This window comes from Triplophysa rosa, linkage group LG25 (assembly GCF_024868665.1).
Source record: "Triplophysa rosa linkage group LG25, Trosa_1v2, whole genome shotgun sequence".
Taxonomy (NCBI): domain Eukaryota; kingdom Metazoa; phylum Chordata; class Actinopteri; order Cypriniformes; family Nemacheilidae; genus Triplophysa; species Triplophysa rosa.
The window spans coordinates 6,127,372-6,153,310 of NC_079914.1; the positions used below are offsets into that span (position 1 = coordinate 6,127,372).

Sequence of the window (25,939 nt, forward strand, 5' to 3'; positions counted from 1 at the left end):
TATTTTTCTCAACGCATGACTTTATTTAATCTCTCTTAAATATTTATTTCTCTCATTTCGTCTCATCCTTCTCTTCTGGAATTCACCGTGTTCAGTTGCTCTAACACATGAAAGGAGCGTGACAGGGAAAGAGTAACACGTAGAGATACAGAGAAGAAAGAAGAGAAACATGTGAAGGGAAAAGAAGAGGTGAAAGCAGAACAGGAATCTACAGGTGTTTTATGAGAAATGGTTAACTCAGTTAAACGGTTTACATGTACAGACTGATCCTGTATATAAAAAGAAAAAGTAAATAAATAAATGTAGTTAAGGGAGGTGTATTCTGCTCCTGGCTCGTGGCATGATGTGTAGAGATGTACACTACGATTGGCTGAAGTTATTCACAGGAGAGTAGTGGTGTGAAGGGTTGCCATATATTAACGGTTTATTCGTGCACCAAAGCTTCGAATTCTGAAAGAGAATTGCAAAGTTGTCACAAAAATACAAAGTATTTAGTCAAATTGGGAACTGTTTTTGAAACATTATGGGATATTATGGGAATTACGGTCTGTTTCAGCTTCAAAGAACTTTAAATTTACACATACAGAGTACAGGTCATATGTAGGCCTAATATATTTACGTATATCAACTAATGTTTTTTTTTTCACTTTAGCTTAAAAGTGGGATTTTAATTTAATTGAAAAGAACATTTGAGCACTTAGTTGGACATTGTGCAAATGATTGCTTTTAATGCTTTTCAGATAGCATATCTGTAAAACAAATGGAGGATAAATGAGAAGAGAACTTTCATTTTTGGGTCAACTTTTTTTCTTCAAGTGTGCCAAGACTTTTACCATCTATGCCAATTTTCCCATCTCCGTCCTTGTCGGCAGCAGCGAGGAATGCTTTGGTCTCCTTATCGGTAAGTTCTCTGCCATCTGCAGAAAAGCCCTTCAGCACAAACCTAACAAGGAAACAAAACAAGAGGTGGGATAAACTTTAATCTGGCAACCTATTCAATGTTTCGACAAAATATGATAAATGCACTGATCAGTGTTTTAAATTATGTATTTAATAAGATATCCAGTAGGATTTCCGGATGCTCCCTGTTCAGATGGTGATTCTTTGGTCCTCAATCTGGCAACCCCCTGCCTCCCTTCAGTTGCTCAATGATGGACAGTCATGTGCTGTTAATATGTAATAGGGTGCAAGGCTGCTGCCAAGTGAGATATATAGAGTAAATCTAACGGAACGGGAATCTCACTGTGTGTCCTTGAAGGCAACAGGAGATGGTTATAAAGACAGAATATGAGACACCGGCCAAGTGTCACAAAGATAAACCAATTTTATAGGTCTTGCACAAAGTATTTTATGTGCATAGAAAGGGCCATGATTTTACAAAAAAATTGCAAAGACATAAGACAACATATAGCCACATTTAACTTCTGTCTTTAGTGTATGTGTTTTGTCTCACTTTAGCTCCTCCTCCTCGATGAAGCCGCTGGCATCCACGTCCAGGGCTTGAAAGACCAACTTCACATTCTCAGCAGACAAAGCCTTCAGCCCCACCACATCAAAGAACTTCTTATGGTCGAAACTGTCAGCAGCTGTTTTATAGAAACATAAAACATACCAAAATTCTAGTAATGCACCTACAATGGATGTCTATGGGGAAAAGCCATTTTTTCTATTTACAACATCACATCTGTTAACTTTGACTTTTGTAATGTTGGCCTTAATTTGTAAATGCATTTCTGTAAATGTGTTTTTTTACAAACTGACAAAGATCTAAAACAAAAAATGGTACTATGGTACTATACAACTTGTTTGAACACCGAACGCTTCTTTAAACAATAAAGTATGTATGTTACCAAACTCACCTTTGAACTGATCAAGGGCTTTCTTGATATCGTCCTCTTTCAAAAGGTTTTTCATGGCCATCTTGATAGCTAGTGGAGAAAGAGGAATATTAGGTGCTAATGACTGATATAAACAGATAAAGATGCCAGAATATGTGTGTGTGACTCAACACTACATGATTTCCCAGCAGGCTTTGAGCAGCTCGGGATTACGGGTGAAAAATTAGTCTTTTCCTTACATGATGATGTGCCAGCAAATTATTGTCTGTGTCATTGCATTTTGTATTACCATATACTGTACTATACATGTATGCCACACAACTCCATCACAAACTATAACACACTCTTTTATGCAGTTTTTTAAAATAACGGTACACTGTAATAATTTGAGTGTTTTACAGCATTTTCACGTTTTTTTTAAATGCTCGACGAATGTCATATTGCATAAATAGACAGAAAGTGTACAAGTTAGGTGTAAAATAAAACATGTCATTTTACTTTGCAAAAAATGTTATTTTACGTTTTTATGGGTATTTTTTACAGCTTGGTTCCTGTTTTTTTACAATAAGATTTTACAGTCATGTTTCTAATACAACTTTACTGTTATGTCTATGTTTTGTTTAGATAAATCTGGTGTGTTGATCTACAACTCCTGAGATGGATAGTGATGCCTATATCGAAACATTTGATAAGGTAATTTTTTATGATGATTTTTTGCATTTATAGACATTTGACTTTTATGTCCAAAGCAACTTTACAGTGTATCCAAGCTCTACATTTTATCAGATTGTTTTATGTCTTATTCTTGGATAATCAAACCCATGAACGTTTTAATATCTGTGTTTGTTCATCAATATGTCTGATTTCTGAATTTCATGTGAACTTTGCTACCACCATAATAACAAAAAGAAGTATGCACCAAGTAATTGCTTTTGAAATCTTTTTAAAAAGTAGATTATTCAGTTCCACGAACACCAGTCGGTGTTCACTTTGGATTTTGGCCCCTAACATTTGGTTGTAATTTCTATATCCTGATATCCAAATGGCAATTAATATCTAAAGCTGTTGATGCTCTTCTGTTGTATCAGGTTGCTATTAGATCCATTAGCGTCCAAGCGTCTGTAATAAACACTGACAAAAAAATCAGCGCCGCTGCCAAGAAAACAGATTTGATTGCTCTCATCTCAACCTCTTACAACCGTAAATAACTTTACAGCATTCGTGCGCTGCAAAGGTGGCATGCGTGACAGCTGTGTATGTGTATGTGTATGTTTGTCTATTTAAGTGAGGTATGTTTCATCCAAGTGTTTGTGGGTTGGGCAAAAGAATGTATGCGCTCTCTTAAGAAACACTATATCCTTCTGTGTGAGAGTGAGATCACGGATTATAAAGTCAAGTGATATTTCAGGTGTCTCAGATGTGACCCTGTCAGACATCTTACTGCTTTAAATCTGTGTTCAATTAGCCACACCCACCCATACTTAATGTATAGGCAATGTAAAGTACAACATTTCCTTTTTGAAAATGTAAGAAAAGTATTCCAAGGGCCTTACTACCCCAAAACATTATTCCAGAAAGCATTATAAGAAGTCGAACAAGCTGTATGCCAAAGCAAACAAACATATGATGTGATATACTGTATGAGATACAGTAATGTTTTCTTTGCAGTTATTCTGTGCGCAGCAGGTGTTGACGTGTTTCATGCAACACTGTAAATCATCGCAAACTATTTATGTAAACGGCACAACAACACAGTCAGGGAAAACATATTTGACAAATAATGCACGTAAATAAATAAGTACAATATGATTCATTCTTTACAAAATGACTGTCTAGAAGAAGTGTTTGTAAGCAATTCTTACTTAGTTATTTATCCACTTTTTCAAACATTATATCGAAGCCAACATATTGTACGATTGCACTCACATATGTCGCTTAGTTATTAAAAAAAAACAAGAAAATGACTAAAAAAGAATAATAATAATACAATTTTTATTATTATTATTTGCTGAAAATTGCTTAACTAACTAGGCTTATTTTAAAACATAAATAACATTATTGTTATTGTTGTTAATATTATTGTTGTTGTTGTTATTAGCAACAAAAAACAGCTTAACTAACTAGGCTTATTTTAAAACATAAATAACATTATCGTTATTATTATTATTATTGTTGTTATTAATATTATTGTTATTATTATTAGCAACAAAAATTGCTTAACTAACTAGGCTTATATTAAAACATAAATAACATTGTTGTTGTTATTAATATTATTGTTATTATTATTATTAGCAACGAAAAAAACTGCTTAACTAACTAGGCTTATTTTAAAACATAAATAACATTATTGTTATTATTATTTTTGTTGTTGTAATATTATTGTTATTATTATTATTATCAACAAAAATGGCTTAACTATAGGCTTATATTAAAACATAAATAACATTATTGTTATTGTTGTTGTTATTAATATGAATGTTATTATTATCATTAGCAACAAAAACTGCTTAACTAACTAGGCTTAGTAAAAAATATTCTAAATGGAAAGAACATTTTTTAAACCTATAAAAACCTTTTTTAAAAGACCTATAGGAAATTGTTTCTCTTAAATATAAGAATAAAGGACATAAATAAGAAGACAAGATGAGCAAATGAGCAAAAAGGGACCTCAATTCATTCTTTTTCCAATTTTGTCGTTAACAAGAGATCTCAGCAATGTCTCAAACACTGCTCAAAGAATGCATTAATTTCAGTATGAACATTGATAATCAAATTCTTCCAAAACCAAATGATCTCAGCTGCCCACATGAATTCTTTAGCTCTATATTTTTACTTCACATCAACATTTGAATCATTTGAGTCGCTATATTTCTCCTAAAGAGAAAGGTATAACTGATTTAAAAACTGCAGCTAATAAATTGTACCTGTTCTCAATCTCTTGAGTTAGAAAAGAGCAACACCTAAGCAATAACATTTTCCACTGGGTGCATTCGTGAACAAATCCCTGTGTCACTTGTTCGTTGCTCACCTAAGCTCCATCCTTACCTGTGTATCCTAGCTGGTGGGGAGGAGTGAAATGAAGAGAGTGTGTGAGAGATGAGACCCAGAGGTGGGAGGAGGGGGTCTACCGGACGTCTTTTATACTCTGGCCGGCCCTCCTTTTCTATTTCAGGAGAGACTGGGTCATAACACAACACGCAGGAGAATGAGGGATTGTGTGTGTGTGTTTGAGATCACTTTCTTAGTGTCGCTAACGTATCAAACGATGCTATTAATAATCCAGTCCCATTTGACGTCTTGTGTCTTGTTCCACTCCAAAATGTACTGAACTGTCTCCGTTCTATACAGTATACTTCTTATATGGACAGCTGTCTTCTAGAGCAGCATCTTAACTTAAAACAAATGATTTGCAATGCTCTTCGTAGGCGGTAACTCATACACTCGAAGTGGACAATCACTAGGTGTATTGACTCAATTCTTGTTTCCATGGAAACAGTGACTTCTCTGATTGGTCGTAGTCTCTTCGGGATTATGGGTGGTGTAGTTCTGTTGAAATAACACTGACTTCTGGAACTCTTCTGTGCTTGTTAACTATGTTGCTTAACCTATAACAAATTATTATATAATAAAATATTAAATAATATAAACATGTAATCTAAAAACATGAAATGATATAATAATAATAAGAAAATAATATGAACCAAAAACCGAAATTTGCTTGTAAATATAACGCACACGCAAAGATCTGGAGTAAACATTTTGTTGATATTTTCATTGATACTTCTCTTACCTTGTCCACTATCTTGGATTTCCTTAACTGAGTTTCTCACAGTGCATTCTGGGATTTTTCTTCTCCGCAAAGAATACATGCAACACTAAGAAAATGCTGGGTTGTTTTAACCTCTTAGCTTTCGAACCCTTTTTCAATTGTATTTGTACCACGGTTGGTAGGGTGGAACGCTAAGGGGTTAACCCGTGGTTCGCTGAAATATATGCAAAACGAAGTGTTGGTTTAAATTAACCTAGAAAATGTCCACATTTGACCCAACTAAGGATTTAATCAACCCACCATGTTCATCTTGTCATCCAGATTGCCTAGACTTTATTTTAAAGAAATATCCAAGAATGAAAATTTGGTCATGAATTACTCCCCCTTTATTTTAAATGTATACAATTATATATTGTATACATTTCGTTGCTCTGTTGAACATAAATATATTTGTAAAAATGATAGTAACTGACATCATTGACCATAGTAAGAAAAAAGGAGGAAGGTGGTTTAAGTGTACTATACAGAAAATGTATCATGCAAAGTCTTTGCTAATATCTGAGCTCTGATTGGCTGTTCTCTTCATACAAGCTCTTACATTGCATTCAGTTCATGAATGTTGGATATTTTTACTTCAATATTTGAAGTAAAATTCAACCATTTTGTAAATTGGAAGTCAGATATCAAAGGTCATTTTTTGCACTTTATAAAGTAGGAAGTTGAAAAGGAATGCCCATTTATTCTAGCTGTGGACTCCAGGCATGTCATCGCCGTTAAGCCCTGGTGTTAAAATACCTTCGTCCGGGACCGACCCTGATGGCATATTGGGCCCTGCGCCCCCACCGAAGATTTTCACCAACGCATACTTAAGACTGCCAATGAAAGATTGGGAAGAACCTCCATACACGTTTCTGCACAACCCCAGTGCATGGTGGGTATTTATAGCCCTGCGTGATCCCCGTAATGTGACACCCTAATAATATTAGCGTCTGTATCAAATCGGTTTGGTTTCACATGTCTCTCTCTCGCCCTATAAATCATTTTATGCAATCTATTCTAATGTCTCCTGTTTACCTCTGAAATGACGTCTTTGGATTCTTAAGTATGCACCATGCTATACATAAAGTACACACCTCTGCCCGTCCCCTTTTCTTTCACAGTCGAACTAAATTTATTGGTTTTGCTCGTGCTAGTGGCATTCAAGGCCAGGGGCCAAGATCATCTCTGTTCTTTCTGACAGTGTGTGGGGCCTGTGGATATATGGTGTGATAATGGGAGGTTGTGTTTAAGTGTGGTGTGTGGGAGCATGTGCCATTTAAGTGTTGTTTGTTATAGTGTTTATTTTACATGCTGTAGCTTTTACAAGTCACACTACAGCTTTTGTATTTATATAGAGGTGATGGTGGCTGAGTGAGTGTGTGTGTTTCTCCTCTTGCGGTTTATCTTTGGCACTGTTGACCTGTCATATAAGCTAACTGATGTGATCTACTAGCCATACAAATAAACACACACAGCACAGAGCTTTTTCACATCTAATCTTCTTTCTGGCTGTCTGGCTGGCTGTCTGTCTCTCTATCCGTACGTCCATCCGTCCATCCATCCATCCATTCGTCCATCTCTGTCTGTCTGTCTGGCTGGCTGTCTCTCTATCCGTCCGTCCGTCCATCTCTGTCTGTCTGTCTGGCTGTCTCTCTATCCGTCCGTCTGTCCATCCATTCGTCCATCTCTCTCTGTCTGTCTGTCTGTCTCTCTATCCATCCATTCGTCCATCTCTGTCTGTCTGTCTGTCTGGCTGTCTCTCTATCCATCCGTCCGTCCATCCAGTCGTCCATCTCTGTCTGTCTGTCTGTCTGGCTGGCTGGCTGTCTCTCTATCCATCCGTCCATCCATTCGTCCATCTCTATCTGTCTGGCAGTCTGTCTGGCTGTCTCTCTATCCATCCATCCGTCCATCCATTCGTCCATCTCAGTCTGTCTGTGTGGCTAGCTGGCTGTCTTTCTATCCATCTGTCCATCCAGTCGTCCATCTCTGTCTGTCTGTCTGTCTATCTGGCTGGCTGTCTCTCTATCCATCCGTCCATCTCTGTCTGTCTGTCTGTCTGGTTGTCTCTCTATCCATCCGTCCATCCATTCGTCCATCTCTATCTGTCTGGCTGGCTGTCTCTCTATCCATCTGTCCGTCCATTCGTCCATTTCTCTCTTCTGTCTGGCTGGCTGTCTGTCTGTCTGTCTCTCTAGCCATCCGTCCGTCCATTCGTCCATCTCTCTCTCTATCTGTCTGTCTGGCTTTCTATTAGTCCGGCCGTCCATCCGTCCAGCTCTCTTTATCTCTCTCTCTATCTGTCTGTCTGTCTGGCTGTCTCTCTATCCATCCGTCCTTCCATCTCTATCTATCCCTCTGTCTGTTTGTTTGTCTGTCAATCCAGCCATCTGTCTGTCTGTCTGTCCGTCCGTCCGTCCGTCTATCTTTCTGCCTATCCGTACATCTGTCTGTCTGTCTATCCGTCTGTCTGTCTTTCTATTTGTCTTTCTGTCTGTATACTTGTCTGTCTGTCTGATCTATTTTTCTGACAGTCTGTCTTCGGTCTCAAAAACAGGGACCAAAACACCAGACAGAAACTCTCAACACCCAGATAAGAACCACAGCTCAATGTGTCCATAGTATGTGCAACACTAGGACACAAATGAAATTCTACTTTATAAAAAAGCTTTTCCTATGCCTCCTTAAATACAATATTAGCAGACTGTTGTATTTGACATAATTTTTATGAAATGCTCAATAAGGAGCCCCAAGGAGTCAAACAACTGTTTTCCTCTCTCAGGGACTCCCTTTAAACACAGCACTTCCCATCTGTTAGAAATCTGAATACTGTCACCTTAGCTTGATCCTGACGCATGACTGATCTTGAGTCTCCTCACACATACACGCACACACAAATGTACAGTCCTTCCTTTTCTGTACTGTTTGACACTCTGTTCTTCCATCATGCAAGAGTGTTTCACTATTTCTACTGGCTCTATTACATTACACTGCCTCAGCAATTACCACACACACACACACACGCACACACGCACACACACGCACACACACACACACACACACACACGCACACACACACACACAGCTGGCTGTGGAGAAGAGTAAGAAAAGCAGAGACAGAAAGACAGATAGAGTGAGACAGAGAGACCGAAATAGACTGAAAACAGATCCGCTGGACTGCCCTCTTCCTAACAACTTGCCATAACTGGTTGCTTAATTACAATAAAAAGTGAATTTGTCCCATTCCTCAATATACTGTAAGACAGCACTTTATCATCATTATAAACTCATATATCTATGTTTATTATTTAGGAGACACTTTTATCGAAAGCAACCTTTAAATTAGGGAACATTAAACATTTTGCCTAAAGAGACAACAATAAAGTTGAAAATAAATGTAATAATAAACAATAAGCCATGCAGTTAGCATAGTTACAAAACTATGTAAGCAAGAATAGTAAGAAAGCATCAGTCCCAAAGAAGTAGATTTATTATGATCAGAAAAATATCCGTTTTAATTGAAAGCATTAGAAGGTGCTGTATGGAGTCCACAACAGGTGGAGTATTGCACAAGATAGCAGGTGCACAAGACCCGCTGCAGCATGTGTGTGTGTAAAAGCGAGAGAGAGAGAGAGAGAGAGAGAGAGAGAGAGAGAGAGAGAGAGATGGAGAGAGAGAGATGGAGAGAGAAAGAAAGAATACACTTTTTCTTTAGATGTTTCTAAAGTCCCACATAAAATTGCAAAATTAGACATCAATGAGACAGTTGTTGACAATAAACAGTGTGAAGCCAAAATAAATATGCTCAGCTCATGAGGTCTTGTCACAATTTGATGAGAAACATCTGCGTTCGTATTGAGCTTTGATCTCATATTTGGGTATCAACCGTGAGGACATTTTTAAACATTGTTGCGATTTACAGAAAATTAAATTCCAGGAAAAAAAAACATTTGAGGTATTATTCTAAGCAGAAAAGTAAATAAAAACAATTTCAATTTATCTCAATCGATTGTATTTGATAATCTGAACAAAACAGGAGAAAAATGTTTTGTTAAAAGTGGTTAGTTAATAAGACACAGGTTTGAAAACGGGTGTCAAAAGACTTATTAATACAAGCACATTACATGGAAACAAAGTCCTGTTCATCAGCTTTACACCCTCCTTTCATTGTCACAGAACATATGTGCTGTACAGGCATGCATGTCATATGTAGCCTTCTTGGAGCGGCCCGAGACAACATTGGACTTGAATTGACACTATCGCTATTTCTCGCCGAACTGGCAATATGAAACCTCTCAATGTTGCAGCTGCCATGACCTTGAGCTAAAATGTAAACGCTTCTATGTCCGTGTAGGTACATACTGTATGATTGCAACGTTGTAACGTTCACCCTTTCGGATTGAAACTGCCTTGCATGATTGACATTCCCAGGCTTACACTACCTTAGAAGAACATTTGCAGAGAAACAGTAATATGTACAGTATGGTAAAAATAGAGTTTATTAGTTCACAGCACAATGTTCTAGACTGACAAGGGAAATCTTTAATATTATGATAAATATATTAAATATAGATTTTTTTTATATTTAAACAAGGGAAGATAAATGTATCACTGCAAGATTACGCATGTTGTCTGTTCGGTCTGCTGCCACCTAGCGGTCACTCGTTATACTACACTGAACTCATTACTTTTGCTGATGACACGCGCGCTTATTTTGAATACGTTTTTTTTATTGAAAAGTTTTACACCTAAAGGAATGAATAGTGTTTTCATAAACACAACTCCAATTTTTTTTGAACAAATTAATGACAAATGTTTGCTTTTTTGTGAAGCTAATTTTCTTATGATAAGTCTTCTGTTCTGTCAGCCCCGCCCCAAACTCACGTCATTGTGTGAGCCATCATTCGGTGAACAGGGTATTTTTAACCAAAATGTGGGATGGCATTTTATCTATAGAGAATTGTTTAGGCTCTAAAAAGAGATCTTCCCGTGACAGTAAATTGAAAAGGGAAAACTATGAAGGCTTGGTGACGTCATCCAACAGTAGAGCCGCTTTTATGCGGAGCATGTTTCATTTCGACAAAAGAATAGAGTATAAAGATTTAAGAATTCGTTTGATAAGACCAACAACGTGTATTAACAACGTAAACAATGTGATTTATTCATGTTAATTAATGCTGACTTTAAAAATTGTGAAACTAACTTATGACAATAGTCTATTTTACATGGTGTTTTCTCTCACTGCAGGTCAGCCATTTGTAGTTTCGAGATGGATAAAAAAAAACATGGTGAGTACACTTTTACTAAAATAAAATCATGTTTATTTGTCCTAAGAATTATGACCATAATGTGCAATGCCGCACCTGTTGACGTGGAACTCTGAATTCCTCTCATATTTATTTGCCTGAATAAACGATTACTGACTGCTCGACAAACTGAAAGAGAAAGAGACTCTACATGACAAGAATGAGCAGGTTGATTTGATATCTTTTGTTGTCTTTTTTTCATTCAGTGTGTGAAGTGAAGCACCTGCCCGTCGGGACTGTTTCGGTTCCTCTGTGATGTGCGAAACTTCAGCGCAATCGTAAATCCGCCTCAGAAAACCACCAGCGAGCTTCACTTCACTTCCACTTTACTGAACTCTCTGTTTCTGTTTGTCTGTCTCTTTTCGTCTTTGTCTATCTGTCCGTCGGGAGATCTCCAGCATGTCTCTCCCGCAACAACTGCGAGATGAAAGGTAAGCGCCTGCGTGTTAATCATCTGTTGACTTTCATCTACGCAAAACCGCGATTCCTCTTTTACCGGGAGTTTATGTGTTGTAGTATACGGTTTTGTTTACAGTAGTTTGTTCTTTTCTCACCAGCCCACGTAAAAAGGGTAGTACATTTTAGTATGTAATATAGCCTAGTAAACTGTAAGAAATATAGTAATTACTACACTTTATACTACAATATTCTGTATTGTTAACTGTAGTGAATTGATAAATTGTAGTATATACTGTATACTTAAGATCAACCCTGGTAAAGTTCAAAAACTAAAAACACTATAGTACTGTAAATAAATACTAAACGCCAGTATTTTAAATGTGGGAAGGCCTTACGAAAATTAACCATGTTTATACCACTGTAAGCATAGTTTAACTATGGTATTTGTCGTAAAACATGGTTACACCACAATGACCAAACTACTATATACTTCATAATATAGGCCTACTACTGTATACTAATTTACTGAATACACTATACATTGTGTTTTAAACAGTGGTGTGTCACATTTTTGGTCTTTTCTTGCATGTGCATATTTTTCAGTACGTATTTTTTTTTAACAAATATGTCCATTGTGCGTTACATTGTACGATATACTGTGATAGCCTATATTGTTCTACTGTACTAATTTCTCGTATGCAGTGCATAAACCTTCAAAAGAATTCATCTCTGTGACCTATAACTGTGATTGTTCTCTCAGAATAAGTTATATTTATATTGAATGACCTTACAGTGATTTCGACCAGCTTCCAGACAACATTCCGGTCTCTGCCACCATCGCTGATGTTGAGGAGAAGAAAGGCTTCATTGTTTACTACGTAAGTTTTTCCAAGATCTTTAGATCGCCTCAGCGTGACCTAAATGAACTCCTGTCTCCTACTGTTTATGAACCTTTGAACTACGCTTTGTTTAATCTGCGACATGCACCCTTTCGATGTGTAAAATTTGAGTCTCATCTTTTTATTTTAGCTCTGTGTTATGGATGAGGTTTAAGGACATAAAAACTGGGCAGTTTGCAGGTTTAAACGCCACAAGGGTGCCTAGTCACAAAGCGCCAGGTTACTGTGGGTAATTGTAAATCCATAGGCCTGCTGTGAGTTTTTACTGTATTAATACTGAGCCTCTGACTTTCATGTATCTTTGCAGAGGTTTGTAATTGAGGTGAAGACCAAGGGCAACCGTAAGTACCTGATCTACAGAAGGTATCGGCAGTTCTTCACTCTACACGAGAGCCTGCAGCTGAAGTACTCACCAGAAGCCCAGTCGGGATATTACACCTGCAAACTACCGATCCTGCCAGGTCTGTAACCACACAGCCTCAACCGAATAAGTGTTGAAGAGCTCTGGGGAAATCTATGTTCACCTCCACAGGCCACATGCAGCACACGCTGCAGTTAAATACAGTTGCCACTTCTCTTTTTACATTACATTACATTTAAGTGCAGAATCTTGTTCTACACACACACAGTTTGGTTATTTATTTATGATGTTATACAATGACACCATAAAAGTTTTGCATGATATAATCTTTCCTCGCGCATTTCTCAAGTGCATGAATCATGAGGTCATGAATGGGGATGTCACCCATCTAACAGCAGTCAAATACTTGTTCTTTGACAATTTGGAAATAAGCTCCAAAATAAAAGCCAACGAAACAAGTTCAGCCTAAAAGTAAATTGGGCCATCACCTAAAAACGAACAGCTCAAACAAAGTAGAGTTGGTGGAAAGATCTTAAATCATTCGAATCACATCATGCTCTTGGATGGATCATACCACATCTACTCTGCATTCTGTTGCCATTATCAAGATTTTTTCCACAGGTGTTTCTTCAGAGTCAAAGTTCACCGATATTTGCCCTTTGAGTTCTTGATAGTGTTTCACACAAAGTTACTGATTAACTGGTCCGGAACGCTTCGGATTATGTGTGTGAAATAATAGACATTACCGTCATCGAGGAAAAGAGTAAGACCGAGGAAAAGAAGGAAAGAGAAGTGAATGACAACATTTCATTGTTAGGATAACGAAACCGGTTTCATCCTTTTGACATCACTTCCACAGAGAGAACTCTCTGTCCATTCCCGTCTTTATCTGCTTCCTCTTTATCTAGCTTACATCAGCTATGCTCAGTTTTCAAGCTTCTTTACCTTGGGTGTGTTTCAGTACCATGCCATGTACTGTCAAAATGGATTTGAATGTAAAAAGCGACGTTGAAAACCTATTTTTTCATCAAATTCTTTTATTATTTGTTATTTGAAACCTGTATGACTTCCTGTCTTCTACAGAACACAGTTGATAACCACAAAACATTGTCTCCCATTGACGTCCATTGTATGGACACGAAACCACCGAGACATTTCTCAAAATATCTTCTTTTGTGCTTCACAGAAGAGAGAGTCTTATACAGGTTTAAAGGATGACATAATTTTTATTTTTGGGTGAACAATCTCTTTAAGTTGAAGTTAACAGAAGACTGCTTGTTATTTTGTATGACAGAAATTTGCCAGTGTATTGCTGAAATGTGTTGACTTTCTGCCATTTCAAACACTTGAGGAAGAAGCTGCTGCAAAGTGTTTTTACTTGATGCGTTTTCAAGTCTTTAACCTCTACAACCTCCTTTCTCATCCCTTTTTAATCAGCTTTAGCTCTCTCTCTCTCTCTCTCTCTCTCTCTCTCTCTCTCTCTCGCTTTTCTTCTCAGTCTTTGACCTATCATACATACTGTATATAATTACATTTTGCGGTAAGGAGAGGGCACTCTTTGGCAAACTACCCACTGTTTCATTTATGTCACGTAAGAAACGTGATCCTTCAGTAGCTTGGTGGTTTTACATTAGAGCTTCTTCAAAGCGTCTTGCCAACTAAACCTGCACCTAGGAGAATGGAGTTAAATCAAGCCCCTTCATATTTGACAATGGACTTTACTCTCTTCACGGCAATTCATGTGTAATATGATTACGCAATATAAAAAATAGAACGATAATTGCAAAGTTCACGTGAGAGGATTAGCATCGTCATAGTAGGGCGTCTCTTTGCTTTGTAGGCCTACTGTATTTCCCTCTGGTCAGGTTTATAATAAAGCTTATTGCGAGAAGAAGGATTGCTTGAGGACAAAACGTGAGAAAATTGTGGTACGATAACGCAAAACAGTTCAAAGGAAGTGTGGTTCAGAAGGATCATAAAAAGACCACGAGCCTCAGTACTGACAGACCTTTCCTCACATTATTAAAAATACCATTGGGCGAAATAAACAAAACAAAAACAAGAATGCAATTTACGGTAATATGTGTGCTCCTGTTGCGCTAAATGCTAATTAGAGGACAATAGCTATGTTCAGAGCTAACCCCTCGGCTAGCTTTTGATTGTTCTGGTTATAAACTAATTCGCTTTGAGATGTCGATATTTGTTTATGTCATTCGTTTCTTCATTTGTTTTGCCACAGGTAAGGTCTACATGGGAAACAAAAAGGAGATCGCAGAGAGCAGAATCCCAGAGCTCAATAATTACATGAAGGTGAGTCAGTTTCGACATTTGTAAACGCTTTCGGTCGTATCACGGTCATAATGTGCTAGTGGGAGTTACAGTGTTGTGTGGAATTACCAGAAAAAAATCAACAGTTCCCTTTTTTGTTACTTCTCTTTTTTTGGTCACTGATCTTAGCTGTCATTATTTATATGTAATATAAGTGGTTGAGTTCACAAATTTCTCTCACTTTATTTATCAGAGGTTGCTGTGTTTGCCTACCTGGGTACTCTTGGACGATCTGATACGGATGTTTTTCTACCAGACTGAGTCGGACAGCCAACAGGTCCCCCGGGCCCTGCGCCGCTTGCGGCCCCCCACACGAAGAGTGTAGGAGACAACCCACAATCCTCCCTCACTTATGCTTTTAGCACTTGATACTGCTGTCAAAACTTTCTACAAACATTTTTTTCATGTCTTCGCATTCTGCTGCTGAACAGGCTCCTCTTTTTAAGATAAGACCATGAATAATATCTTAAAGGGATAGTTCTACTTAAAATACAAATTCTGACATCATTTATTTACTCTTATGTCTTTTGATGTGACTCACGAAACTTGATGTGACTCTTTCTTCTGTGCAACACAAAATAAGATATTTTGAGAAATGTCTTGGTGGTTTTGTGTCCAAACAACGGAAGTCAATGGTGTCCAGTGTTATTTGGTTACCAACATTCTTCAAAATATCTTCTTTTGTGTATTGTTGAAGACAGGGCCGTCCCAAGCATGGGGACGCGGGGTCCTACCTTGCTGGCCCCTTTTCTGTCTTAATATCCAATCTTGTATAAGATATAAAGTGCTACAGTGTTTCAATAGTCAATTGAAAGTCAATAGTAGTATACATACATTGCATTTGTGTGAGGGGAAACGATCTCAATCTCTCCTAAATTAATTATCATCTTTTTTCAGAATGCAAGTACAAGCAGGCCACAACAAATAATGTGTCCGAAAACTTAACACAAATCAAAGTTATTTAGTACATCAGTAAAATAAGCTTATTTAAGAGATTTTCCTCATAAATGTGATGTGGTTTTCTTGCGATTGCCTCTTATGGGTTCTCTTTTTGCAGGAGAAGTGCGTTAAACGCAAACGCGTAAACATTTGCCGTTGTAACAATCGACAACACATGTTTGTGATAGCGAGTAAAAATATCCTGCATCAGAGAACTAAATACAGAGAACTAAATGCGCATTTTTAGATGTTTTAGATCATGCTTACTCTCACTCATTTCTGTGAAGGACCAGACACATTTGCAGCTCAATCTTTCCACACAGTACAGGCACTCATTTTACTCCGCTGTGCAAAGCAGCGTTAAGCCCGGTTTTCACTTCTGCGTCAGACCTACTCCGTAGCCTCTACGCCGTAGGCTACGTGTCGGTCCGTGTTGAGTTGACACGTTGTTACATTTTTGGAGAGCTGCGTGTCAGGCTACGGTGTAGGGTACGCAGCTCTGCATAGGCTAGGGCGTGGGTCCGACGCAGAACCATAAATTGGGATTTAGGGTTAAACACGTGTAAAACAGTATGACTTAAATAGCTCAAATAATTAATTAGAATAAACTTCAAAAAAACAACTAAAACACTAAATCAATTCAATATTTGTACTTTTTAAAAATTATTTTTCTTAATATTCTTAAATTTTCCCCTTGCAGCAGGGCCCCCTAGAGGGTGGGGCCTGGTGCGGTCGTACCAGTTGCACTGCCTAAAAGACGGCCCTGGTTGAAGTAAGAAAGTCATACAGGTTAAGGACTACACAAGGGTGAATAAATAATGAAAAAATATATATATTTTATGGGTGAACTATACCTTTAATATCTTAGTTGTTTCTCTTAAACAGCAATGACATTAAATGGACAGCAAAAAAGACTTGTAGTTTTAGTAGTAAGTTAACAATCGTCTTTTTAATTTTACTTTTCATTTTACCCAACAAAGAGAAACATCTGAGACAAAGTGAATATCAAAAAAATAATAAAATCTTCTTTAGCCTCATGAGTTACATAAGAGCAGCCTCTAATAAAATTCAATCTAGGTTTGTTTGACTTTCAATGTGACTGTCTTGTTTCTGAAAATTGGAAGAGCATTTCTTAGAAAGCGCTGCTTGTTTTGTTGTCCATTTGAAGTTCACGTCTCTCTCTCTCTCCCCCTCTCTCTCTCTCACTAGGAAAACCATAAAGCCTAAAACAGACCTTCTCTCGGCTCCCAGAGCAGAGGTACATTAGCGTTTCCTTGGAAACACTTTCAGTAACAGCCTACACACTACATACTACACGCACACATTGTACACTCAAGCATTCTGGTTAGGAGGTTATTACACAAAACACACACAGCTCTTGTGAACTGTTGTTACAAAACTCTCACATTTTGTCAGAGGATTATCACACAAAACTATGTGGCGGTTGGTGCTTTTCTACAACTCTCGTAATACCACACATACAGTTTCCATACAAAAACCTCTACTGACATTTGCATGGATCCATGAAATCGAAAACCGATGGCACAGATTACTTTTAATATCGCTGGGATTTATGTAGTGGATCTGTTGCTTTTACTTCACACCAAGAAGAATAACTAGAAGTTTTAAAGGGACAGTTCACCCAAAAATTAACATTCTGTAATCATTTACCCTCGAGTTGTTCCAAATCTTTGTAAATTTCTTGCTGATAAACACAGCGAAATATATTTGAAAGAATGCTTGTAAACAAACAGTTCTTGGCCACCAATGACTACCATAGTAGAAAAAAATGACAAGGATAGTCAAGTGTCCCAGAACTGTTTGCTTTCCTACATTCTTCAAAATATCTTCTTCAACAGAACAAAGAAATTTTCCTACTATGGTAGTTGATGTTTGCCCAAAACTGTTCGGTTACAAGCATTCTTTCAAATATCTTTCTTTGTGCTCATTAGAACAAAGAAATTGATACAGATTTGGAACAACTCGAAGGTGAGCTGTTCCTTTAATAGTGAAGTCCACACCATAACTATAGGTTTTGGGATTTGAACAAAACTTAAGTATTAAACCTTAGGTAATAAGTCATTCTGCACTGTTTGTGCTGCTGACATGAATAAAACCAAATTTTATTACACGTTTTTACATTAGATTGAAATGACCAGATTTGGGTCGTGCTCGGTTTTCTGGGTCCGTTTCCTTCCCGGTTCCACTAATTTCTTTATCTTTGTCTCCATCGCTGTCTCTCTCACCTCTCATCTTTTTCCAGTCACGTTCCGTCAATCCCTCTAATCTGTCTATATATTCTCTGTTCACTTTCCACCTTTTGTTCAATCCCTCCATTGCTCCATAATCTCCTTGAACTAATCCATCTCATAATCCATCAATCTTGCTTCTTTCTGTATTTTTCTCACGTTGTCCCTTTAATTTATTGCTTTGCTTTCGTACTCTAGAGTACTTTCTCTTCTTTGAGACTTCATACATTTTGTCTTACTCTCGCTTTGCTGTCAGACCTGTCCAGAAAAACCTCCAGTCCATCATTCCTTTGCAACGTCAAATAATATGTAACCCACGCCCATGTGTAGGCGGGGACAGAATGGTGTGTGTGTTTATGTGAAAGTGAAAAATACAGTGTGTGCGTTCAGAAATGATGGCAGTGAACTGCAAATGTTTTAAATCGCTCCTGCACCTCAGATGAACCTTTTGGAGAAATGGGGTAGGACTCTCTGGATTTGTGGTTTCTGCGGGTGCCGTATTCGCAGAGGAACATTTTATTGCTCTTTTATAGTTTAGAAGATTTGATGGAGTTCAAGTATAAACTTAGTCTCAGATGTTTCTCCTAAAGTTTCTTATGAGAATTTAAAACGGCCACAAATGAGACTGTGATTGTTTATATGCATGAAGAGTCTGGAAGATTAAAATGAATGTAGATTGTAGAGGTGAAATAATCTGGATTTGGGTTAATTTGATGAGAAATGCTTGAGTTCATATTGAGATCTTCAATAATATTGACTTTTTGTCTATATTTCCCCAATCATGGGTTTGGGTTTGTTGTTGTCTCTGGACTTCAAACTGGATGGGGATATTTTAATATTGAAAAATAACACACCAGCTTTAAAGACCAACATTGACTCTTTTGTGAATTACTCTCAAATATCTTGTGACCTTGACACGCATACACACATGCCCCATCTTTTATGATCTCCTCGAAAGATTTCTTCTATCATAGGTCTTTCTGATGTGGATCAATGTAGCAGGTGTGTTAATAAATCTCACAGTGTTGGACATTTGTCTTCATATTCTTGTGTGAGAGCAACATGAAGTACAGCGGAAAATACATATGCTTGTGCGTGATTGGCCAAAAGAGAGGAAGAAACAGAGTATTCTTTTCTCATAACAACAGATAGAACAACCAAAGATTTGGAAAGCAAGACAGGGAGAGACAGATATGTGGGAAGTGTCGCTTAGTGGTAAATATATTGGATGTTAAAGGTCCAGTGTATGAAATTTAGGGATGAGGTTGCCAACTAACCAATGGCTCACTCCACCCCTCCCTTTTGAAGCACACGGTGGCTGACACAGGACTAAGATGTCGTCACTTTTTCGCTTCTTTGCCGAAGAAGATAAAATATTTACGAAACACGCTCTGTAGAGCAGTTTGTAGGGATACTGTAGAAACAACTTTGTGAGTTCCATGTAAGGGGACCCTTAAAAAAAATGGATGCAGGATTGAACCCCTTAAATGAATAGTCACCACTGTAATTTTTTCATTGTGAGGCCCCCTTTGTGTAGTTACATCACTTTGCGCCCCCAAATAAACACTTATGATCTTAAACTTAGAATTTTAATGAAACCAAAAACATATTCAGATATAGGAACATCAATTCTTTTGGTTGGTGGTCATTTTTCTGATGTTTGATTGCATAAAATCAGTGGTAACTTTCTATATTTCATAAAGTGCCACAACATCTGTGGCCACCCTGGATCCATCTTTGGGCCCCCAGTTTGAGGTCCACTGCTGTAGAGCATGTTACTTTTCTCTGTAGAGATGTTGATTCTTTATTTACTGTATAAACCTTTCTAGACCAACCTAACACACAACAATACAGTATAGGCTTCTGCAGAAACCACTAGACCACGCTTGAAGTCCGAAGTCTGACCTTTTTAACTAGATTGATTAAATCAGATCTCAGGGAGATTATAATTCATAAAGTCATACAGGTTTGAAATGACAAGAGGGTGAGTAAATGATGACAGGTTTTTTGGGTGGGTGAACTTTCACTTTAAGATTTGTTAAAAACTAAACAAAAAGTACGGTTTTGCTGCTCTTTAATGTGGCATGGTGTGATGTGTGATTGACTGAAACACAAGGTTGGGGATTTCAGCTCGGATATTCCCACATTTCAACATTTTCATCTTAAAATGGCATAACATCTCCAATAACCATAAAAGACATCCGCCAATTAAAGAACTTGTGCCATTGAGAAGATATAATGGCAAAAATGTTTGCCATCGATCACCTACTTCAATGAAATATTTCAAATTACATAATTAAATTAGTCTCCTTCCTCGAACAATTTTTTAATATTGTGTAATAAATTTACAAAACATTGTGTTTAGGTTTGTGTGTAATGGCCTGGCATCAATGGTTCTCACAAGCAATCATACTAAATGAGAATATGCAAAAGTCTGTGTAAGATTTGAAAGCTGTCCCAAGAATAAATCTATAAATATAGATACCAACATATCTAGCGTTTCATTTCCTGTGTGATAGCAATAGTGCTTTATTGAATGTCAAAGCTCTTCCTTTCCCTCATATCACTGTAAGGAGTTTAACTGCTAAGAGAGAACCATTAAAGGGAGATTGCAGATAGTATTTAAATGGATCAGTTCCCATTACTGCAGTCCACTTTTGCTGTCAGAAATGCTGTTAGTGGTATGAGCTTTCTGTGAGTACATTCAAAAGTTTTCTTATCATTTGCATGTATAGCACACATGCATGGTTTTATCATGATGATGAATTTCGTAATTTGTTTTTGGTGGATGGTAGTTGAAATTAGTCGAGCCAAGTTTTGTTTTAGTTTACTATCTAATCTCGTTGGTTTTGTTTTCCCGTTATTGTTGATTAAAGTTTTTGTTGCCCTCAATCTGTCTGCAATTCCTGACAGAATTGTATTATTTTAAGCATTACTTTGGGGTCTTGCAGTATTTTCTGCAAATCTATGACTTTATAGACCATTTATAAAGTATTAATAAGCAGCACCCCTCTTTTGTTAGACGTTTTTGTCATGTGTCATGGCTCAAGAGACCGATCTCTTCTCTTTATATCCCACTCTGGTCCCCCAGTTGAGAAGTGCCAAACTGGGTCACTCATTTAGGTAGAAAAAACCCATCTCTTCTCCTCCCATTTGGCCGGCCACGTGCTAATGAGCTCATTTTCAGAGGTCATTGACACTTTAATTGAAATGAGAGCGATTTGTGACCCCCAGAGTCGCTCTATTATTAGATATCTTCCGTGACTCCGTGATCCCATGCCGAAATAACTCGCCAAATTTGGCCAAACAGGAAAGACCCAATTTAATTAAGTGTTGCTAAAAAGAAAACAGACTGGCAGCCATTTACATTTTTGAGTACTGTTGTGTTTGTGGTAAAATACTGTATGTGCTTTGTATATAAGAATATGCTTTTTTTGTGGTTTACGGCACTAGTTTGCACCTTTTTGTTAAACTCCTATTTTGACCTTCTTTGGTTGATCTGTCTCTGTTCTCGACCTACTTTAGTTCTCTGTTCTCTTCGATATTGAGCGCAGCCTGAGCCCCGAGGTCTTCACATCACTTAATTCGTAGATTTTAACGAATACGTAGCCTCGATACAAACTAGATTTGGATTTCCAGAAGGAAATACTTGTTCTTGCATGACACCGAAAACGTAGTGCTGAAATTTTAGCTTGGATTCATTTTTATACTTTAGTATTACAGTCTAAATGCAATCTTGTAATCCGTCAATCGAGAATAACATGCTATAGACCACTTCAATCTTACATATAGATGTAAGAAAATGTTAAGATATTCATTTAACATTTTCATTCGGTTATAAATGTTCTGTTGGTTGTATTTTGTTGAAACGTTTGTGTAGTGTAAAAAAAACTGAAACCGGCGTTGGACGTCTTCCAAAGATGTCTATATAATGTTATAATGGTAACTGTCGACAGTTCATTAGAAGCAAGAAAAAAAACGAATATTTAAAAAAGCAGAAGCGCGCTTGTGCTACAAGCAAACAAAATTTTTTTACTAAACTTTCTGGTGTGCTGTTAAACTATCGAAAACCCACAATCCTAACCTTTATCGCCATAACAAAAAATATAGATGTCATAGATTGCGTGAGCCTGGAGACTGTAGTGTACACTGTGAGTTCATAAAAGTGTAGCGCAAATTTGCGATATGAATAAACAGTGCTCATAAATGTTTAAAAAGTAGCCTCACTTGAAACCTGGAAATGTAGTACTTACACCACGACTTAAAGGGATAGTTCACCCAAAAGTGAAAATTCTGTCATCATTTACTCAAGTTGTTCCACACCATCTTTAAATGTCTTTCTTCTGTTGAACACAAAAAAGATATTTAGAAAAATTTTAGCAACTGCGATTTCTGGTGCACCATTGACTATCATAGTAGAAAACATTCAAATGGTTATCAGAGGTGCCCCAGAACTGTTTGTTTTCCTAAATTCTTCAAAATATCTTCTTTTGTGTTCAACAAAACAAAGAAATTAAATGGGCTTTGAACAACTTGAGAATTTTTTTTTTTTGGTGAACTATCCCTTTAAGCACATGCAGTGATGCTGTGCGAGTGTAGTAAACTGTTTTTGTGTTTTAGATAAAGCTACAGCGAGAGATTTCCTCAGCGCTAGGCTGATTAGTACATATGTTACGATGGGAACGCGGGGGGAGGAAATTGCTTTGTCACTTTTCCCCATACAGTAGCTGTGTGTTGGCGTTGCCGTTCTCGCACGTTTTTACTTCGTTTTATTTCATTTCCTGGGTGATTTAGTCATGTAATCAAAAATAATCATATAGAGGGAAAGCGAGAGCTTGTTATGAGGAAGGGTCACGCAACAAAGGTGTTGTTTTCTCTCCTGTCAACTTTTTATATTGTGTGTTTTAGATACATTTGTTTCATCATGTCCACTGTTCATTGTAGCATCCTCTTTCACAAGAGGTATCATTCCACTGATAGATCACAGTTTCTCTTCAAGTGTTAAAAATAGCTTTAATGTGGCTAAAAAAATCTAATTATTGTACCGAGATACTTTTTTGGACTATATAAAAACTTAGCTAACACAATTGACCCAAAAGCCATTTTTAGGGTTTGACAGCTGCAGTGGGTTTTTTGTAGTTTCATTGTTCTCTGCGCTTACTCGGTCTGAGTTCATGAAGAATATTGCATATGGTTTTTGGCACGAATCGTGTCTTTCTGTTTGCTGCCTACGAGCGTGCACGGACAAACGCACACGCACACTCACACTTATCGTAACTGCCAAGATGTAATTAGCTGGTAACATCTAACATGTCTCACCTACACACTCCTACTCGAGCAAACAAACCAAGCGACCCACAGCTGAGCAGATTTACAGCATTATCTAAACACAGAAATGGCGGCGCGAAAGCAGATGCCCACTCGCACTCATCACACACACACACGCACGTGTGTAAGCGCACAGCAGTTTAAGCACCAGTTTACCCTGCAGCGATCCGTGGGGTGTGTAGTGGAATGCAAAGGCAAAGTTCACAAACAAGGTAAGATCTCTTTCCATTTAAAATATTTCAGTAGTGTCTCCTAGTCAGCAATGAGATTAAATTGACAGCACATGGACACTTTTTGAGTGTCTTGCATCTCAAATGTTCCTGAGGGGAAAAAGAAAAACAATAACCCCCCCAAAAAAAACTATGCTTTAGATACCAAAGTCTACAAAAAGGGACTTTAAGACTTCTCAGATTTATACTCTTGTTGCATGTCTCAATTGTGTCTATTTTGATTTCTCAGGGATTTTGAGAAAGGTTTATACTGTATTTCAATGAAACAATTCCGCTGGGTTGTGTCTTTGATATCATTCCTAGACTTTTGTAGACCTCAAACTCTCGAAAATAAATGCGCTACTAAAGGTTCTTTATAGCGATGCCATAGAAGAAATATTTGTGATTCCACCAACAACAATTCAGTCAAAGGTTCTTATAAGAAGCATTTTTTTTCTAAGCTTTACAACACAATCTCACGGCAAAAACGTAACTATTTTACGATGTGGCTAATTCGTATGAATTCGTACGATCTCATTCGTACATTTTCGTTCGATTTGCTTTCGCGCCAGTGACATTAGGATTAGGGGCGTGGTTAGTGGTGGACTTCAGTATTGCATTTTTCGTATGTTTTGTACGATTCACAACGTACGAATAAGACACCTCGTGAAATAGTTACAAATTCCTGTGAGATCAGGTTGTATTTTATAATGTAAATAATGTGTTTTCATTACAAAGAGGACCTTTTGTGAAAGAGAAAAGTCCTTCGCATCTAGAAGGTTTTTTACGAAGCCATTGAAATTGTTGCTTGAAAAATTGAATGGACAAATGTCATTGGAGGACATGCACACACACACACGCTTTTACACGCTTTTACACACACTCTATCTCTCTCTCTACGTCTCTCTATCTTCTGTATTCCCATCACTCTATATCATATATCGCTTTTAATGTCTCTCCCCTCTTCCTTGGCTCATAACAGTTTTAGTCTTCACAGTATTTTTGTTCTCTCGTTGTCTTAGTTGGTGTCTGATCCCACGCTGCACTTACCAGAGATGAAAACGGCACTTTCACACACTCGCACACACTCACACTTAGTTACACATTTGAATCGTGTCTGCCGTAATGGAATTATCATCGGATTAAAAACAAGTCACATTTTATCTGTTATAAAAAGCATCACGATTACTAATTTCCGATGGTAATACCATGATACTGATTACAACATCCATGTACTCCAGGACACTTCAAAGTATACCTTGCTATTACCACGGTACATGACATGACCTTGACATGACAAGTACACCAACAATCAGAGTACATTTACCACGTCTTTCCCACTTTATTACATTTCCTAATTCTTTCATCACTTATTCTTTAACAGTCCTCCTCCAACAATTACCACCTTCTCAAAGTTCTCAAAGCAAGGTTCTCTTACCTGCAGCTCTCTCTCACTCAGGATGTGTTTTGCTTTCTTTCCCTCTGCGTGTGTGTCTCCCGCTTGCGTGTCCTTGCTGTGTGTGTTAGGCTGTGTTCGACTTCAGCGGCAGCGGACGGCTTGAGCTCAGTCTGAAAGCTGGAGACGTGATCTTCCTCCTGCGGAGAGTCAACACAGACTGGCTGGAGGTGAGCAAGTGATGGAGAGCGAGAAGATACAAGGATGGAGGGAGAAAAAGAGATAGAGAGAGAGTGAGAGAGAGAGAGAGAGAGAGAGAGGTAGATGACAATTGGTAGGCAGGGAGGAGGAGGAGGAGGAGGAGGAGGAGAGAGAGAGAGAGAGAGAGAGAGAGAGTGAGAGTTGTAAAGGAACAAAGTAATCTCATTAGTATTGGTAGATATGTGTAGAGCGAGATTCAAGCACGTTTGTACATTTGGAAAGACTGTAGAACCTACAGCATAAATGTACTGGCGGCATTTAAAACCCTTTAAAGTAGGCTAACTCTCAAATATCAGATCATTTTTTGCAAATAAAATGTATTCATTTTATATAGTATTCTTTAAAGATCAAATGATACTACTACGAAGAGTTGCACATCTCTAAAGTTTCGTATAGCTGTTATAGTTCACCCAGAAATGAAAATTCTGTCATCATTTACTCACTCTCCTGTCATTTCAAACCTGTATGGCTTTCTCTCTTCTGCAGAACACGCATGAAGATATTTTGAAGAAAGTCAGTAACCGTACAGCGCCGGCACCAAATGGCTTCTATTGTATGGACACAAAACCAATGCAAGTCAATATGTGCATGTTAGCAACATTCTTCAAAATATCTTCT

At 37.7% G+C, this 25,939-nt stretch overlaps 2 protein-coding genes across 3 annotated transcripts in view; one reads left to right on the forward strand and one right to left on the reverse strand.

The window, feature by feature from the left end:
- On the reverse strand, positions 1–25,266 carry pvalb7 (parvalbumin 7). 2 transcript variants are annotated; one of them, XM_057325538.1, is made up of 5 exons: positions 25,103–25,266; positions 1,860–1,928; positions 1,454–1,586; positions 834–943; positions 1–450 (listed from the first exon to the last, which is right to left on the reverse strand). In XM_057325538.1, exons 2-5 carry the CDS (start codon positions 1,918–1,920, stop codon positions 425–427), a joined length of 330 nt encoding a protein of 109 aa, XP_057181521.1. In that variant the 5' UTR covers positions 1,921–1,928; positions 25,103–25,266; the 3' UTR covers positions 1–424. The 2 variants fall into 2 exon arrangements, with proteins under 2 accessions (XP_057181521.1, XP_057181522.1); XM_057325539.1 differs by lacking the exon at positions 25,103–25,266 and adding an exon at positions 4,884–4,981.
- Positions 10,566–25,939, forward strand: part of ncf4 (neutrophil cytosolic factor 4) — an 18,755-nt gene continuing 3,381 nt past the window's right edge. Inside the window, exons 1-9 of the mRNA XM_057325537.1 lie at positions 10,566–10,790; positions 10,894–10,934; positions 11,159–11,383; positions 12,145–12,229; positions 12,558–12,711; positions 14,851–14,921; positions 15,133–15,260; positions 17,088–17,136; positions 25,192–25,290. Of these exons, the coding sequence (XP_057181520.1) occupies positions 11,352–11,383; positions 12,145–12,229; positions 12,558–12,711; positions 14,851–14,921; positions 15,133–15,260; positions 17,088–17,136; positions 25,192–25,290 (618 nt within the window). The 5' untranslated portion in view covers positions 10,566–10,790; positions 10,894–10,934; positions 11,159–11,351. The remainder of the gene's footprint in view (positions 10,791–10,893; positions 10,935–11,158; positions 11,384–12,144; positions 12,230–12,557; positions 12,712–14,850; positions 14,922–15,132; positions 15,261–17,087; positions 17,137–25,191; positions 25,291–25,939) is intronic.

What these genes read in the sequence shown, in the direction of transcription:
- pvalb7 (XM_057325538.1), bottom strand. Translation starts at nt 1,920, where the DNA reads ATGGCCATGAAAAACCTTTTGAAAGAGGACGATATCAAGAAAGCCCTT. An exon ending in AGCCCTTGATCAGTTCAAAG is followed by an intron (nt 1,587 to 1,859) that starts GTGAGTTTGGTA and finishes TCTATAAAACAG; the next exon opens with CTGCTGACAGTTTCGACCAT. An exon ending in TGGGAAAATTGGCATAGATG is followed by an intron (nt 451 to 833) that starts GTAAAAGTCTTG and finishes ATTCTCTTTCAG; the next exon opens with AATTCGAAGCTTTGGTGCAC.